The 17122-nt window shown below is 48.2% G+C and overlaps 1 protein-coding gene across 5 annotated transcripts in view; it reads right to left on the reverse strand.

The window, feature by feature from the left end:
- Positions 1 to 17122, reverse strand: part of FHAD1 (forkhead associated phosphopeptide binding domain 1) — a 120223-nt gene that overhangs the window by 47418 nt on the left and 55683 nt on the right. For 4 of the 5 annotated variants that reach the window (XM_045548659.1, XM_045548663.1, XM_045548660.1 and 1 more), the window contains exons 10-14: positions 16137 to 16241; positions 10722 to 10829; positions 8200 to 8283; positions 7304 to 7456; positions 6224 to 6419 (exon numbers count right to left, since the gene is read on the reverse strand). In XM_045548659.1, coding sequence (XP_045404615.1) covers positions 6224 to 6419; positions 7304 to 7456; positions 8200 to 8283; positions 10722 to 10829; positions 16137 to 16241 — 646 coding nt within the window. The remainder of the gene's footprint in view (positions 1 to 6223; positions 6420 to 7303; positions 7457 to 8199; positions 8284 to 10721; positions 10830 to 16136; positions 16242 to 17122) is intronic. The other variant, XM_045548661.1, reaches the window with a different exon arrangement.

Consider the following 17122-nt stretch of genomic DNA (forward strand, 5'->3'; position numbering starts at 1 on the left):
GAGTACAGGGACTTGTGGCAGCTCAGTCACGATGAGTCTGAGACTGCTCAGCTGTCTCAGGAACCAAAGGGGAAGGATCGAATCATGGTTGGGCTCCAAAGAGAACCAAAGGGAGAACGGAGTCGAGGATGCTGAAGGGGAGAGTGAGTGTCTGATCGCGTTTCTAGAGTAGATGATGAACCGTAATCATAATGGCATTTTGCTCTTTGGGAGAAGGAGCAAGTCTTCATCATACTTCTGGTTACAAAAGCTATATGTGTTCATTACAAGAAATCCAAACATTGCAGAAATTCCCAATGTGGGAAGTGTTTAACCGCTGCACTTTCAGTGTCCTGAACAGTGGCTGGCACACAGTAGGCCCTCAATAAATGGTTGTTGAATGACTGAACGAAAGTAAAGGTCCTATGCAATCCCACCCTGCTGGGGTAATACTCTTATCAGTTTGATGTCTCTTTCTCCAGATTTTTCTTTTGGTCAGATACTGACATTTTTGAAAAACAAAAATGGGCCAGGTGTGGTGGCTCACACCTATAATCGCAGAACTTTGGGAGTCTAAGGCAGGAGCATCGCTTGAGCCCAGGAGTTCAAGGCTGCAGTGAGCCATGATCACAGCACTGCACTCTGGCCTGGGTGACAGAGTGAGACCTTGTCTCAAAACAGAAAAGAAAAAAGAAAATGTTATAATCCCACTGAATTTCCTGTCTCCAAAAAAAGAAAAAAAAAAAAAACACCCACAGAGGGAGCACTATGCATATTGTGTTGCACTTGGCTTTCTTTTCATTGAAAGATACTGTGTATCTTGGATGTTTGAGAAAGAGTAGTTTTCCCTATATGCAGGAAAGCCTGTTTTTGTAACAAAGTTTTGCAGAAATAGACACAAACAACTGAGCTTGCAGAGAAAAATGTAAACCGTCCTTTCTTTCCCTTATCAAGGGAAGCCTGAGAGAGCGGCGCTCAAGGTCCCCTTCCGGTGTCTCCTATCTTCCCCACCGGCCCACGCGGCTGACCTCCCATCAGACAGCAGCCGCAGCACGTGAGCCCTACCAGGCCTCACCTTCTGGGTGGCTCATGACGTCACCCAACCACCTGGACTCCGCTGCGGGATTTATTTCAGGACTTACAAACCCAGCTTGTTTCGAGTTTTCTCTCTTAGCAGGATGTTCTCAAAGGCAGGTAGTGTGGTGGCCAGGGGTGGGGGCTCTGAGGTCAGAGGGGCTTGGACTGAGTCCCAGCTCAGCCACTTGGCAGCTGGGACACCGGGCCCATTGTCTTGCCTCTTAGAAGGAGGCGTAGGAAGGGCTCTTTGGCTTCAACCCAGCTGAGCGCTCATGGCTGAGTGAACCCTGTGTGCTGCCAAGTGGAGACGGGGCAGGCGTTCCAGATGGAGTCACCTGGGCGTGAGCGAATCAAGTCGCCCTGCCCACGCACGTAGCTAGCTGGTTGCCACCCATCTTTAGGCCAAATTAAATCAAGCATCTGAGGCTGACGACGACAGCAGCTCCCATTTATGAAGGGATCATTGTGATCCAGGCACTGCCATTTGTGTGTGTGTCACATCATTCAGCCCTCGCAATGGCCCTATGAGACTTTATGCCCATTTTATGAACAAGTAAATGGAGGCACAAAGATGTCAAGTAACTTGTGCACACAACTAGCAAGTGCACAGTTGAAATCCAAGCCTTGGCAGGTGGTCCCCAAAGTCCAAACTTAGACCCATCCCATCACACTACAAATGGGGCTTTACCGGGTGAAGGCTCGGGCTGTGATCAGGTGCAGTTTACTTTGGGAAATAAAAACACTTAGCTTTGTCTGTGCCTGCGTTAATGACAGAACCTGCCCTCTGGGAATTGGGCAAGGACCTGGTACCTAGCTGGATCCTCAGAGGAAGTATGGGGTCCCAGGAAAAGCACAGTGGTAGGATCACAGAGACCTCAGTCTGAGTCCTGACACCACCATGTACCAGCAGTGTGACCCTGCGCATAGTTTTGAGATTATTGAGCCTCAGTTTCCTCACCTTCAAATTAAAGACAGAAACGGCATTTCCCTCATCGGGCTGGAGGGAGGCTGAGAGCACACAGTGCAGGTAAAGGTGTAATGCAGTGACAAGAACCCAGGAGAAGCCGAACAATCCGTGGTTCTCGCCCTTCTCTTGGGAACCACCAACACAGGAGGCACCTGGGAGTGTTTGTGGAAGGAGATCGACAGATTGGGGACCCCCTGCCAGCTTCAGTAATGTGAAGTGCCTTGAATCAATCACTTTATCCTGGTGGAATAATCATAAAAACTTTTTTTTTTTAAGATGGAGTCTTGCTCTGTTGCCCGGGCTAGAGTGCAGTGGCGTCATCATAGCTCACGGCAACTTCAAACTCCTGGGCTCAAGTGATCCTCCTGCCTCAGCCTCCCGAGTAGCTGGGACTACAGGCATGCGCCACCACACCCGGCTAATTTTTCTATTTTGAGTAGAGAAAGGGACTCGCTCTTGCTCAGGCTGGACTCAAACTCCTGGCCTCAAACAATCCTCCCGCCTGGGCCTCCCACTGCACCTGGCCATAAAAACAGTTTGGAAATACAGTTTCCTCATTTCCAAAAGGAGGATAAAGGGCCCTGCCTCACAGAGTTATTGTGAGGATGAACTGAGACGATGTATATAAAATGCTGAGAAGGCATCTGGAACATAGGTGCTCAATAATGAACAATGACTACTGTCACCACCATCATCACCACAATCACCATCATCACCTTCACCATCACCATCATCACCACCATTATCACCACCACCATCCCGATCATCATCATCATCACCATCATCATCGTCTCCAACATCGCCTGCCTCCTGCTCCTCATGTAGGCAGCTCTGGGCAGGGGTCAGTGCAGTGGAAGAAAGTACAAGAATCCCCTAGTTCACTCCTTTCTTTTAGTCTTTGGGCCCTCACCATAACATTGCTCGTACTGGAAGAGAAAACACCTTTTACTATCAACTTCCTCCCCTGCTGGGTGGGAGAAGGACGGGCCCTACTCACTAGCCTTTCTATTATTACTCTCCACTCGTTTTTCTTGACTTCTCAGAACCAACCAGTTGTATCACAGAACGGTCAGCACACCACTGTTTGCCAACAGGTGGTCTGTAGCACATTACTACTCCGAGAGACGTTAGCCAGGGGTAAGGGCAGCAAAGAAGGAGACCGTATTGTGGAAACACTGCATTCATTCTTTACCCCATTCCTGTAGATTCACAGTGCAGATTAGTATAGGAGGGATTCTACACAGACCTTTTGTTTTTTGTTTTGAGATAGGGTCTTGCTCTATTGCCCAGGCTGGAGTGCAGTGGCATCATCATAGCTCACTGCAGCCTTGAACTCCTGGGCTCAAGGGATCCTCCTGCCTCAGCCTCTCAAGTAGATGGGACTATAGGTGTGTGCCACCATGCCTGGCTAATTTTTAATTTTTTTTTGTAGAGATGGGGTCTCGCTATGTTGCCCAGGCTGGTCTTGAACTCCTAGCCTCAGCGATCTTCCTGCCTCGGCCTCCCAAAGTCCTGGGATTATAGCTGTGAATCACGGTGTCCAGCCCGGAGATCTGTTTGATGTTGCTCAAATTTCATGACTGAAGTCAGGAGAAAAAAATGGCGTGTCTGAGAAATGCTGCCTAAAACCAGTCTTTCTCATCCTTTTTGGAATTGCTGGCCTGACTGCTTAACTGTATGACCCACATTTCTTTATGTTAACACATGATTAGATTTACAAGCAAAGGCTATAATTGCAAAAATGGCCTTCGGAGCAGGGAGGGGACAGTGCACACACAGTGTGGCCCTACTATTCCCGAGCTAGAGATCATGGTCTGCCTTTGCTTTACTTCCAGTCTAGAACTCTGAAGCGTGTTTTACCTAATTTCATGTAAGCTCACGACTCTGCCGTGATTACGAGAACAGCATCACTCTAGGACATGATGAGGGGGAGGCTCGTACATGAAAATTCATCTTGCTTTTTTTTTTCTTTTTTTTAGAACTTGACACCACCTTCTGGATCCCTTGGAGACATCCTGCCGGGGGTGCTGCAGCGGCAGAGCTGACGGTCACTCCTCTACTCCTAGTCACTGCCGCGAGAACGTCAAATTCACGCAGCCTCTCCGGAGGGTGACTTGGCAAGGAGTGGCAGCAAGTTTGAAAATGCTGGAGTTCCTTAAGGTGCGGCCCTGCGCCCTCTGTCTCCCATACAGCACTTTCATGTGAGTTCTGAGCTTACATGAAATCAGGTAAAACATGGGTCAGAGTTCGGGTTGTTCTTCAAGAATGAAGAACCGAAACAACCTTCCTAAGTGATACCATTCGCACCCATGGCTTTAATCGTCCCTCTGTCCTTCCCCTCACAGGTCCCCGGTAAGCCCCACTATGTGGCACCCGCCGTCCGGGTGCTGGGGACACAGTGTCATCATCTGTCTCCAGACAAGACACCCAGGGAACAGCTGCCTCTTGGGTACCACATCTTGGATGTCTCTCAGGCACCTCACGCTCATCTTCCCGCTCAAACCTGGGCCTCATCCCGTGTTCCCCACTCTGAATTTTAGTGAAGGAACCATATCTGTCCTTTTATACGTGCCAGAAACCTAGAGGTCGTGCAGACCCCTCTGTTACTTCCCTTCCAGCCATCTCCTTTGCCACCACTGAGGCCTGTGGATTCGCCCCTTGAGCGCCCCAGAATCTTCTCTCTTTCCTCGTCCCCATCCTGCCCGCCTGTGGCCACGTCATCCCTACGGCAGCCTCCACGCTGGGCTCCCGGGCCTCCACGCTGACCACCTTCCAGGGCATTTACCAGCTGCCACCAAGATGATTGTCTCAAAATGCAAACTTGTTCCATCAGCTCCTTACTTAAAAGTTTCCAGTGGCTTCTTGCTGCTCTCAGGAGAGAGCAGAGCTTCTTACCAGGGCCCTGCAGGCCCCCACATGCATGGCCCCTGGGACCTCCCTCGCCAGCCTGCCCCACCCCTGCGCCTGAGCTCTCCATCTCCCCCCTCCCCGCCACCTCGCTGCTCCCTCTGCCCAGAATTCTCCCCGGCCCCTCTTTGGCAAACAACTCCTATGCATCCTGCAGATACCCTGCCCTCCCTGACCTGGTCAAGCCCTGCACTTCTTCACTGCGATTATCACCATTCAAGTTTTACATTTGTTCGAGTGATTTTTCCATTAATGCCTACCTCAGCCCTCCCCGAGAGACCATAAGCTCTATGAGGGCAGGGATAGTGCCTGTTTTCCCCTCAGTATTTTATTATAAAAAATTTTAAACATATGGTAAAGCTGGAAGAGGTTTACAACCAATGCTCCTACACCCACAGCCTGGAGTCCCCCGTTCCTGGCCCCACGACATCTCTGCCCTGCTCGGGGCCTGATGTCCAGCAAGCACGCAGTGTGTCTCGGTTGAGCGAAAGCCGTTCGTGCCCTGCCACCTCTAGGAAAATGAAGGTACGGCGGGTGGGAGTATGTGCAGTAATGTGCCTCTCAGCATGGTCATGAGTGCGGCAAACCGGGAACAACTTTAATGCCTGTGACAGGGGACTGGCGAGATGAAAGCTGGCACATACCACACGGCGGCATTCCATACCTGCCATCGATAACGTGGCGGAGCAGATCTGTGTGTACCGACACGGGGGAGGCTTCCTGACAATGTACACACAATTGCAAAAAAAACTAAAGAAAGTTGGGCGTAATACGACACTACTTTTTGTAAAATTAAAAAATCAATAAACGTTCAGTAACGCCTCCTGTGCGCCAAGTGCTATCCTAAGTACTTTACACAGATCAATGCGTTTTAATCCTCACGACGACCCTAAGAGGTAGGTACTCCGTATTATCCCATTTTACAGGTGAGGAAACTGAGGCATAGGGAGGGTAGGTCATTTGCTTAGAATTGCACAACTGATTCCCGGGAAAATGCCTTGAAAGTTAGCAAATATAACAGTAGTGCCGCTGAGAGAGAGACTTTAGCATGAGTCTGGATTTAATTTTCCTTTTGCCTCTGTCACGGTTCATTTTTCTCCAGTGATCGTGTCCCACTTATGCATTTTTTTTCAAATGGAAACTCACTTCTCACGTGGAGAAGCAAAGTTAAGTCTGCAGAAGGGAACACTTGGCCTCACACCCACGAAGCCTTCCTCAACAGATGTCTGTACCAGTGGGATTCACATGACATTTTAGAATCGTGCAAACATGTGAGAAAAAAGCCCCAGTCACCTTTGTCAGAGCCGGGTAGCGGGATGCCGAGGTCCCGGAGGAGGTGCTCCGTCTCCTCCAGCCAGGACAGCGGGAGGCTCAGCACGTCCAGCGACACCTTCTGGAGCCCCGAGACAGGCGGGCTCAGCTGGAGCTTCTGAAGAAGGTCCACCTCCTTCCGCAGGCTGCTGCCGCGGCAGGACAGCTTCATGCAGGCCTGAAAAGGGACGAGATTGTGAGAAGCCCGGACCCTGTGGACAGAAACAGCACCTGATGTGATCTGCAAGGGACAACAATCTCAACCTTGCCACGGAGCAGGCAGCGCCCCGTGCTGGCTTGCCCTGGGATGGTCCGGGTTTCTTTGCCTTTTTTTTTTTTTTTTTGGCTTTTTTTTCCCCCCACACTCACATCTGCACTTCTGATGGTCAAAGTGGACCTCCCTTAGGAATATGCAACCCCAAAGCCAAATCACCACTGGCAATTAGGGTGAAATGGGAACCAGACTTCTTCCATTCATGAACATTGCTGCCGAGACCAACACACAAGCGGTAGGAAAGCGTGGCTTCCTGGTTTGAGAGCGCGAGGACAAGCCAGCGTCTGCACAAACGCCCCACACGGAGCTGCTGGCTTCCAGGGAGAGCAGAGGCAGCTGCCGGCTCCCATAGCTGGGTTCTAGTGTGGGGCCCGGGGGCTGGTCAGACCCCCTGTCCCTGCTCCTCCACCGCCAAAGGCAAGAGGGGTGGGAACGGCCTTTTGTTGCTGGGCCAAAAGAGAAAATGCAGATACAGTGCAGGAATATTGCTTTGGTTTCTCTGAAAATAACATAGGAGATTTAAAGAAGTGTTTTGTTTTGTTTTGTTTTGTTTTGTTTTCTGGGGCTGGGGCCTCCCCCAAGTCAATACATGACGGTGCTCAGGCACCAAGTTTACTGGAGGCATTTTTTTAGGTTCTTTGTTTTCTGTTCTCCAACAAGAGAAAAAGTGGATAGAAAAGGGGACCATTTCTGCCCAACTTGCTCCACGAAACCCGGACAGTTTCCCAAATAAGAGGCACAAAAATTAGACAAAGGGACCATTTGTGGGAGGTGCAAGAAGAGGCCACCTGGCAGCTGTCTAGAGACATCTGCAGCTTCTTAATGTCCTCGGTGGTCTGCTCCTGCTTGCAGTTGCTGAGCTGGGTCTCCTTCTGCAGCGTCCACTTTTTCTGCTGAAAGTTGATGTTGTCCTCAGTGACCTGGGCAATTTTCTCTATTAACTGGTGAGAAAAGAGAAAGAAAAAAAAAGACATAAATACGGGGTGGCTCTGGGAGGAGGGGACTGGAGAGTGGCAACTTAAGTCCCTGTCTCAGCAGCGGACGAGGGAAGTTGAGACATGCTTTGGTGATGGCTCTGAAGGGGAACACTGGGCCCGTCACCAGGACACTTCTCAGGACCAGAGATTATTCTTCAGAGCCAAAGGCCTGTGTCGTTGCCGTGAGTTTGTTCTGGATCCCGAGTGGCAGCAGTGACTCCTGACGCTGAGCTCGGGGCTGTGAGCTCATAAACAGAAAGTCGGTTCTCCTACGTCTGATGAGAGCTGCCCACAGCGCGTTTTCTTACCTCTCTTTGACACGGAGGCTCGGAGACGGTAATGGGAACTCATTCACAGTCCACCCTCTCTGCCATCGGCGGAAAGAACACACCAGAACCCACCAACTGTGAAGACACGGCCCCTACTCTCACCGTGCCAATGAAGGCTAAACATGCATGTCTGGAGACCAGAACTAAGCCTGGATGGTCTAATTTGATTTTCATGGAAACATTTCAAAGAGTTTAACTGGCTTTTACTTTAAAAGCCAGGAAATCCCATAAAATCAAAACAAATCTTTATGGTGTAGCAACAGTGTGAAAAATATGTGCCACCAACAAAAACAGAAACATATGCTCCCAGGGTCTGGAATCCAGATCCCTGAAGAAGAAGAGAGTGAAGGATCCACATGGCGAGAACGGCAGGCTAACCTGTTGGTCGGAGATGGGCTTGTCCTGGAACAGCTTCGCCCGTCCGTAGGTGGCCTTGATGACCTGGCTTCTGAAGTGCTCCAGCTGTGGCACAAAGGGAGGACAACAGTGTCAGCGTGGCAGGGGGAGCTGGCGAGGGTGGGGGGAGCGGTGCTGCCATCTCAGGGTGCGGGAGAGGCCACCAGCAGGGTCTGCAGTGCACGCCCGAGCGATCACTCTGTGCCATCAGAATCGTCACCACTCGCTGGAAGTGGCAGAAGTGAAAAAAAGACAGAAGAAAAGAGAACAGCAGGCTTTAATTACTTTTCAGGCAGGCCTGCCTAGCCCGGCGATGCCTGTGGTCAGTGCACACACGTCTCAAACCCTCGGAAGAGCCACTTGCTGCCAATTATCCAATGGGAAGTCTGGGGCCGAGAGCGCTCTTCCGTAATTGCTAAGTTGGCACCAGACTGTGAGATAAATATTGAGGCTGTCAGCGCGAGTAAATTATGCAGTCAGCAAGGCAGCCTGCGGAGAGGAGAACGCACTCTCTCTTGCCACTTTGTGCCTGGCCCATAGTGCCCTGAAGACTGTGCCCATCGCATCACCTCTGGATGCCCGGAGCCCAGGAGAGAGTCTGGCACAGAGAGGCACCCAGGAGGCATTGGCTGGATGCTCGCACACAGAAGCATCGGGAACGTCAGGGTTCTCTGCTTCAGCTCAAGCAGCTTTCACTGGGCACCTCCTGGGTGCTGGTGTTTCCAGGTTAAGGCTGATGAAACAGCAGCTACACTAAGCCAGGGCTTGCGGAGTTACAAGTCCAAGGTGTCCTGGGTTCCATCAGAAGTTAGAGGCAAAGGAGCTCAACTTTCTCTGGGAATTTACCAATGTGGCAGCCCTTGGCCTGGGCCTTTGGTCCACCAGCAAATGTGGTCATTAAAGACTCTGAAGCAGAGCCCTGAAGGGACCAGAAGGGCCACTGAGTCAACGTGGGAGTCAAGGGGGATTTCACTGCACATGGGGGAGTTCTAATGGTGGGTGTCCGAAGGACAGCTCTGCAGTCACCCTGCCTGGAGCAGACCAAGTGACGGAACGCACTCCAAGCCACCTCTGGTTTCATGGCCGTGGGGAGGGTCCCAGCTCACCCATGGAATTGGCTGGGCAGAGGAAGTCCTGCGAGTGATGGTCCCACTGCCACCAGAGGCTCTCCATAGGCACGACTGCCCCAGGTAAAGGGACAGGTCCTCCTGGACCATAGCCTTGGTCCTGGAGTCACTTGCCTGGGAAGGGCAGTGACATGTTTGTTGGCTTTGGAGGTACAGGGGTTGGAAGGCCCTGGGTGGCAGAGACAGGACTTGTCCTTTTCGTCTTGTGTCTAGACCTGGGGGTCTTCTGGGGGTCCTCCTGGATGACCTCTGTCCAGAGCTATAGTGAGGACCCCGGCTCTTGGGCAAAGGGCACAGGTCAGGCCCTCAAATCGCGTGTGTGTTAGTGGGTACAGAATGCAGGGACCAAGAGTTGGGAGAGATCCATCCTGGCAGGCTCTGTGCCCTTGTTAAGGGGCTGGCACCCTGCAGGAGGAATGACACTGGGGATAACAGTGGCGGACATCTGAGTTTCAGTGGGTGGGGACAAAGCCCTGGTCACACTGCCTGGTTAAGGCTTGGCGGTAGCACATGGAAGGGCTTTGGGAGCCGGGCTGGGTGCTGTAGAGGGATCCTTTAGGGATCGTGGCTCTTAACCTTTTTTGGTGGTTCACAGACCCTTTTGAGAATCTGATGAGTGACATGGTGGACCCTCCCTCCCAGAAGTCGAGTACAGTCACACACACATGCAAAACATCCATGGCTCCCTGGAGTCGTGGTTGCCAGGAGAGGGGTCCTTGTGCAGGAGTCCAGGGTGGGCTGCCCTTGGTGGCCGTACTCTGGAGGGTCATGCCCTCCCACTTGGTTCCCTGTTTGCTCTCCTTGGCTTTTTGGTAGAATCTCCGCACGTTCCGGCCCTTGTGACTGTGCCATTTGTAACAGGAAGGGCCACTGGGCTGTCCTCGGCCAGAGCCTCCAAGAAATGGCGCCTCCAGCCAGCTGGGTCAGAGGGGCTCACCGCCCTGCCAGGAACTTCTCCACCAAACACACACTTTAGACACCCTGGGGTTTTACCTTATTAAGAAAAGTGGCACTTCCTTATAGACATCTGTGGGGGCCCAAGGGGAAGAAAGATTGTGGCAATGTGAGGACAAAAAATGTTAGGGAGACAGTATTAGAAACACCATAGGGGTCAGGGGACCCGGTTAACTGGGGCAGGCACTGAGGCAAGACTGGCTGCGTGGTCAGGGCCTTAGGTCAGGGCACACCATTAGGGCGGGACGCTTCCCAGCAGGAGAAACCTCTTTAGCGACGTCCACAGGGGTGAAAAGCCGCAGAAAGCCCCTGCCCAGATCAGTGGGAGAATGACACCACGCTGTCCTCCCTCGGGCTGCCGCTCGGGGGCTGAGAATCGCTAGGGAGCGTGGACCAGTGAGGGGGGCTCTGGAACATGCCTACCTGACCTACTGCCCTTTCCAAATTGCCTTTAATAAGGCTCTCTCTGTGTCCCATTTCTTGCAGCTGAAGCAATTTCCTTCTGGAATCCTCCTGAAGCTTCTCTTCAACCTGAAATGATGACGAAAGCATGTGCTTGCTGCTAATGTGATCATAATGTACTCGGGAAAATCCCTCCAGGAGGTCTAATGGCCTGTAATGGCCAGAGGGGCAGGGACAGCTGCAGCCCATGTGGCAGGGGTCACAGGCGTGCACAGGGTGGAGGTGGGCTCGTGAGGCGCCGTCCCCTAGGGGAAAGGTCAGGTTCTGCACCCTGCGCTCCACTCCCAGCTCAGTCCCTAACAAGCTGGATGACTTGGGAAAGTCATCTCATTGCTCGGTGACTCAACGTTCTCATCTGTCAAATGGGATGACGATACTATTACCCTTCTCGAAGAGTTACTGTGGGGGTTAAACATGCTTACAATAGTGCCAGCACTCTGTGAGGGCTCTCTAGGTGTGTTAGGTGTTGTTGGAACCTGTAAAAGGCGGGTGGGAACAGTCACCATGCAGCATCATTCTACTACTGGAAGTAACTGGCTCTTCATGGGTACTTGGGTTTTAATTGTAACTATTTGTCGTTGCCACTTTTAGCATGCTTACCACTCTGGGAGGCTTGATAAGCAATGGCTGTTAAAGAACTACAGCCTACAAAAGACGTTTAATGTGGGGTGGGGGGTGGGGTACTTAGCCACTCACTGCCCTTGCCTGGCTAACGGCGACTCGAGGTGCGCTTGGGCGAGTTCGATGCTACCCTCTGCTGGCCGTTACAGGACCCTGCAGCTGCCCAATTCATTTTTGAACAATAAACATGTTTTGAGCACCTGCGGGGCCAGGGCTCAGCCACTAGCAGGAATGAGGCAAACTCTCCGGAGTGAGAGGATTTTGTGCTGAAACAACTTCACAGGAAGGGTCACACAGATGTGATAAAAGAGCACCTTCAGAGCTTTCTTCTGAGCAGGATGGTGCCAGCACTTCATAAGGCAACTTACGAAGCGCCTCCAACTAGCTGGTTTCCCTGGGAAGATCAGCTCAACTCCCCGGGCCTTGGCTCCCCGGGCCTCGCTCCCTCACTGCACAGCCATTCCAGGTGTGCACACGCCCGGCTTCTATTGCACCGACATTTTCCATGCCGCAAGGGCAGAGCCTGTGCCAGGACTTTGTTCTCTGCTCCTCATGTCACTGAATGGCCTCCCTGTTCCCCAAGCCTGTTAGTTCTGTTCCTCATGTCACCGCCATCCAGCCGGCTCTTGGCACCCATCCAGAGATTAACTGAGTGCTACCCTGTGCGCGGCCTCAGGCCAGGCACCAGGAACCTCTGGCAGTGATAACTGGCCTTCCCACCTCCAATTTACCTCCTTTCCAGCACACCCTTCACAGTCCTGTAAGAGTTACCCAGCTAAGGGGCAGCACCTGCCCGCAGGACTCTGTGCAATGATGAAATGCCCCACAGCCCTGCTGTCTAACAGGGAGCCGCCGACCACATCTGTGTGACCGAGGAACTGAATTTTAAATGTTGAATTTCACCTAAGTAGTCACATGTGGCTAGGGGCCATGTCACAGTCACTGGGGTTAGACAAACCTGGCTTCCCATCTTGGCTTTGCAACTTACTGACTGTGGCTTCAGGCTGGTTACTTTACTCTGAACCCTGATTCCCTCATCTGTAAAATGGGCATAATAATTTCTAGATCATAGAGTTGTTGTGAAGAAGAAAAGAGATTAAATGTTTGGCATAATGCCTAGTCCGTGAAAAACTGCAGCTGTCATTTTCATCATTATTAGTAGTAACAAAGTTAGTCATGTACACACCCATTCAAAAGCCTTCAGCAGCTCCCCACTGTCCAGGGCAGTATATAGCCCAAGCTCTGAAACCAGTGAAAAACACCAAGCCAAAGAATCGAGAAGCCCATATGAACTCCAAACAAGATAAATAAACCCACATCGAGATAAAGCATAATAAAATTGCTGTAAATAAAAGGAAAAGAAAAAATTTAAAAACATCCAGAAAAAAAAGACATTACACATCAGTGCAATGGTCAGGCTTATAGCTTACTTTTAAGTAGAAACAATTTGAACTGAAAGCCAACAGAATTACATATTTAATGTTATCTATAATATGCTGAAATAAAAGAATTGCCAAGTAGAATTCAATACTCAGTCAAAACATGTTTGAAGAATGAAGTTTAAATACTGATATTTTCTGACACACGCATGCACATGCACACACACCCCCAACTGCTGAGAGAATCTGTCACCAGCAGAGCCACACTGAAGGAAAGCACTAAAGGACGTTCTTTAGGCAGAGGGAAAATGATCCCAGATGGATGATCAGAGATGTAGAAAAAAACACAGTAGTAATATGTGCACATGGATATCAACTGTCTAAAAATACTGTCACTTGGGGTTCCAAACATAGAGAGAAGTTTAGAAAATGACAATAGAGACATATAAGTCTGGAGGGGGGGTAAGTGAAGTGAAAGTGTCAATGTCTAAGGTCATTGTGTCATCAAGGAGGAGGTCATAATTATCAGTAAATACTGGATTTTGCTAAGTTGGAAATGCATATTGTAATCTTTAGGATAACAACTAAAAGAATAGTATTTATAGAGGAGTGAAAAACTCAATAAACACTGGATTTTGGTAAGTCATGAATGCATGTGATTGTCTTTTTTGTGGTTGTTGTTTAAGCTGGACCTTTTCTGGCAAACTGTCTTACTACTACTAAAAAAAAGAATGAAACAGTGAAAATTTTCCAAGCTGATATGGGGAAAAATGGAATGATAAACACTATCAACTGAAAGAAGGCAAGAATGAAGAGAAAAAGAAATATTGCACAGGAGGTACAACTGACAATGAGCAAGAAGTTAAACTGAAACCCCAACATACCAGCAGTTATATTATATAGAAATGGACTGAAAGACAAAGATTGTCAAACTGGATTTTATAGGAACTATGTGCTGTTTAACAACAGATCTAAACTTAAAACAAAGAAAGATTGACAGAAAAGTGTGAAAAAGATATACTATGAAGACTCTAATCAAAAGAAAGCCAGTGTAGCTGAGGGAGCTATCTTAATGACAAAGTAGACTTTAAGAGAAAAACCCCTCTAGAGATGAAAAGGACTATCTTGTGATGGTCAAAGATTCGGTTCAACAGGTAGCAATAAAATTGCAACTTTATACGCATCTCCTAACATAGCCTCAAAATATATAAAGTAATAAAAAACGAAATAGACAAAGCCACACCATGATGGGATATTTAAACAACATACCTCTTTCAATGACTGGCCAAACACAGACAAAACAAAAAAATCAGTAAGAGCATTTAAGTTCTGAACACCATTTGCAAACTTGATTAAATGGACATATATAGAACACTGTTCCCAATGACTGCAGAATGCATATTCTTTTCAAATATACATGTGGAACCACAATTGACCACACGAAGGTCATAAAACAAGTCTCAATTAATATAAAAAGACTGAAATCACACAGACGATGATCTCTGACCACAGTGTAATTAAGCTAGAAATCAGTAACAAACAGGTAACCAGAAAATCCTCATATATTTAGAAGTTAGGAAATAACTTCATAATAACCCATGGATCAAAGAAGAAATCAAAATGGGATTTGAAAAATATTTTGATCTGAACAATAATGAAAATATTGCACACTAAAACTTGTGGAATGCAGCAAAAGCCTTCCTTAGAGGAAAATTCATAGCTCAGGGAGCAGTTTTATTCCATGTTCATTACTGCAATTATTTTAAAGGAAAATATATCCAAGTAAATTCATTTTCATTGAGAAGGTATTTTCCACAGTGAAGCTCATTAAACCAATGGTTTAACAGATTTCCACAGGTTTATATTTTAAGTTTTATTCTTCTAAGCTTATTTTTATCTGGATCAATTCTTTTCTAGATAAATTGTATAATTATAACTTGATTCATCTATAAGTTTTTCTAGTCCCTATCAAACATTTAGCAATCACAGCTCTGTCATTGTGTGCTTTGTGTCCCTCATTTTTGCTAAGTTCATTTTTTTCCCCACATTATATTTTGTACATCTAAACTTTTTCAAGAATATTTGATTTTTCTCTCAAATTTTAGTTTGTGTGGTTTTAACTGTTGGTTTTAATTTTGGATTAATTATTTCTCCAAGTCTGCTTATGTCTGGTCGACTTGCAGGCTTCAGTATTATCAACGAGATGTGATTTGTCAGGCAGCTTCTTGTCTAGTCTACATTTTAGCTTGTGAAATTTTAACAATTTTAGCTTCTGGTGACTAGTCTGACATTCATATTAAATAAAAATTGGAGAAAATACTGGATCATCTGCTTTTATTTCTCAGATCATCCTGGAGCAATTCCCCTCAGATAGAATTCCCTTGCCTTTTAGATTTTCTCTTAAAATATTCTTAGGTTTCTCAACGACAACAGTCTTCTCATCAAATAAAGTAGATGATTCAAGTTCAATGAGTATAGATTCTGCCCACACTGCTCAGGACCCTTAAAGATACTTTCAGTTTAGAAAAATTTAAAATATGTGTGATCCGGAAGTATACTTTGTACAACTCTTCAACTGGTTATGTTGCCAAAAGAGGCCACTGTTGGTTTAAAACAATGGAACTTTCTGTGATGATTGGGAACGTTCTATATCTGCACTGTCAGTAGCCATGAGCCAAACGTGGCTATTGAGCACTTGGAATGTGGCTAGTGCAAGTGAGGAGCTACATTTTGTGTTATTTACTTTTTTTTTTTTTTTTGAGACAGAGTCTCACTCTGTCACCCCAGCTAGAGTGCAGTGGTACCATCATAGCTCACAGCAACCTCAAACTCCTGGGCTCAAGCAATCCTCCCACCTCAGCCTCCTAGAGTGCTAGGATTTCAGGTGTGCCCAGGCTTTTTAATTTACTTTTAATGAATTTAAATTTAAATAGCCATGTGTGGCTATGGTTACCGTGATGGAGAGCACACGTCTAGAGGTCTAGAGTATGCAACTAAAGATTTTTTCCAATGATGAGAAGGGACATTAAAATAATCAAGCAACACTAAACCCACTGGGATCTGGAGGTAGGTGGGTAGGTCTCATTACGAAAAAGCAAGAGAGTGTCAGAAGGCAGTGTGAGTCGTGGTTACTCATGGGAGCTTTGGAGTCAGGCCCACCTGGGTTCAAATCCTGCCACAACTACTTTATTTGAGTGAACTTGGGTCCCTTCCTTTCCCTCTGTGAGCCTCAGTTTTCTCCAGGGTGAGAGGGGCTAATACCAGCATCGACCACACAGGGTCCTCCTGAAGATTAACGCTGATGATTGCGGGGAGGGGGGCAACGGGGTGCGGGTAGCCCTTGATCACTGGATGGAACCATCCTTGCCCTGCGTACCTTGCTCTTTTCTCGCAGAGTCTTGGAGATCATGCTTTGCTCACTACAGCTCTTCCTCAGCTCCTCCCGAAGCCTTTGCATTTCTTTCTCCATGTCTTGCATTTGCTGAAAAATTTCAACAACAGAGGAGTCAACTTCCCTGATGACAGCAGGAGCTGCCTTCTGCTATGAAAGGTGTGAGCCCTTAGAACCCCTTCTCCCATTCATTAAGGTGAAAACCTCCTCTGGTATTAGCTTGTTTGTTTGCTTATTTATTTAACCAAACTTAACAGATCAAGGTAAAAATTGGTCTTTTTTTTCAATTAATTTTTTTTGTAGAGACAGAGTCTCACTCTGTTGTCCTGGCTAGAGTACAGTGGTATCATTATAGCTCACTGCAACTTCAAACTCCTGGACTGAAGCGATCCTCCTGCCTCAGCCTCCTGAGTAGCTGGGACTACAGGTGTGCACTACCATGCCTGGCTAATTTTTTTTGTTTGTTTGTTTTAGAGACAGGGTCTTGCTGTGTTGCCCAGGCTGGTCTTGAACTCCTGGGCTCAAGTGATCCTCCTGGCTCAGCTTCCCAAAGTGCTGGAATTACAGGTGTGAGCCACCATACCCTGCCTAATTTTAACGGTCCTATTTTCATTGTATTTATTTCTATGGTCACCTTCTATATAAGGCGAATGATAACTTTTTTGTTTTGTTTTTATGACTTGATGTGTGTAAATAAAAATGCTGAAGGAAGAAGTTTGTGTCAACAATAGTGCCCGTGGCTATGACAAACTTCTGACAGTGGAACATAAGCTTAGGAATCGCAGGTCCGGGGCGGGGACCAGAGGGAACATCCAGCAGCCTGCAGTGGCAGCTTGCCAGCCCCCACCCTCCTCCCTGTCGCAGCCCGTGAGGGTGCGAGAGCCAACTGCCCAGAGGATCCCGGAGCGTGTTTTCCATGGTCTTTTTGCCCATCTCTTCCTTGGGGCCCAGGGCAGCAAACCAAGGAATTA

The sequence above is a fragment of the Lemur catta genome, chromosome 3 (genome assembly GCF_020740605.2).
Source record: "Lemur catta isolate mLemCat1 chromosome 3, mLemCat1.pri, whole genome shotgun sequence".
Lineage (NCBI taxonomy): Eukaryota > Metazoa > Chordata > Mammalia > Primates > Lemuridae > Lemur > Lemur catta.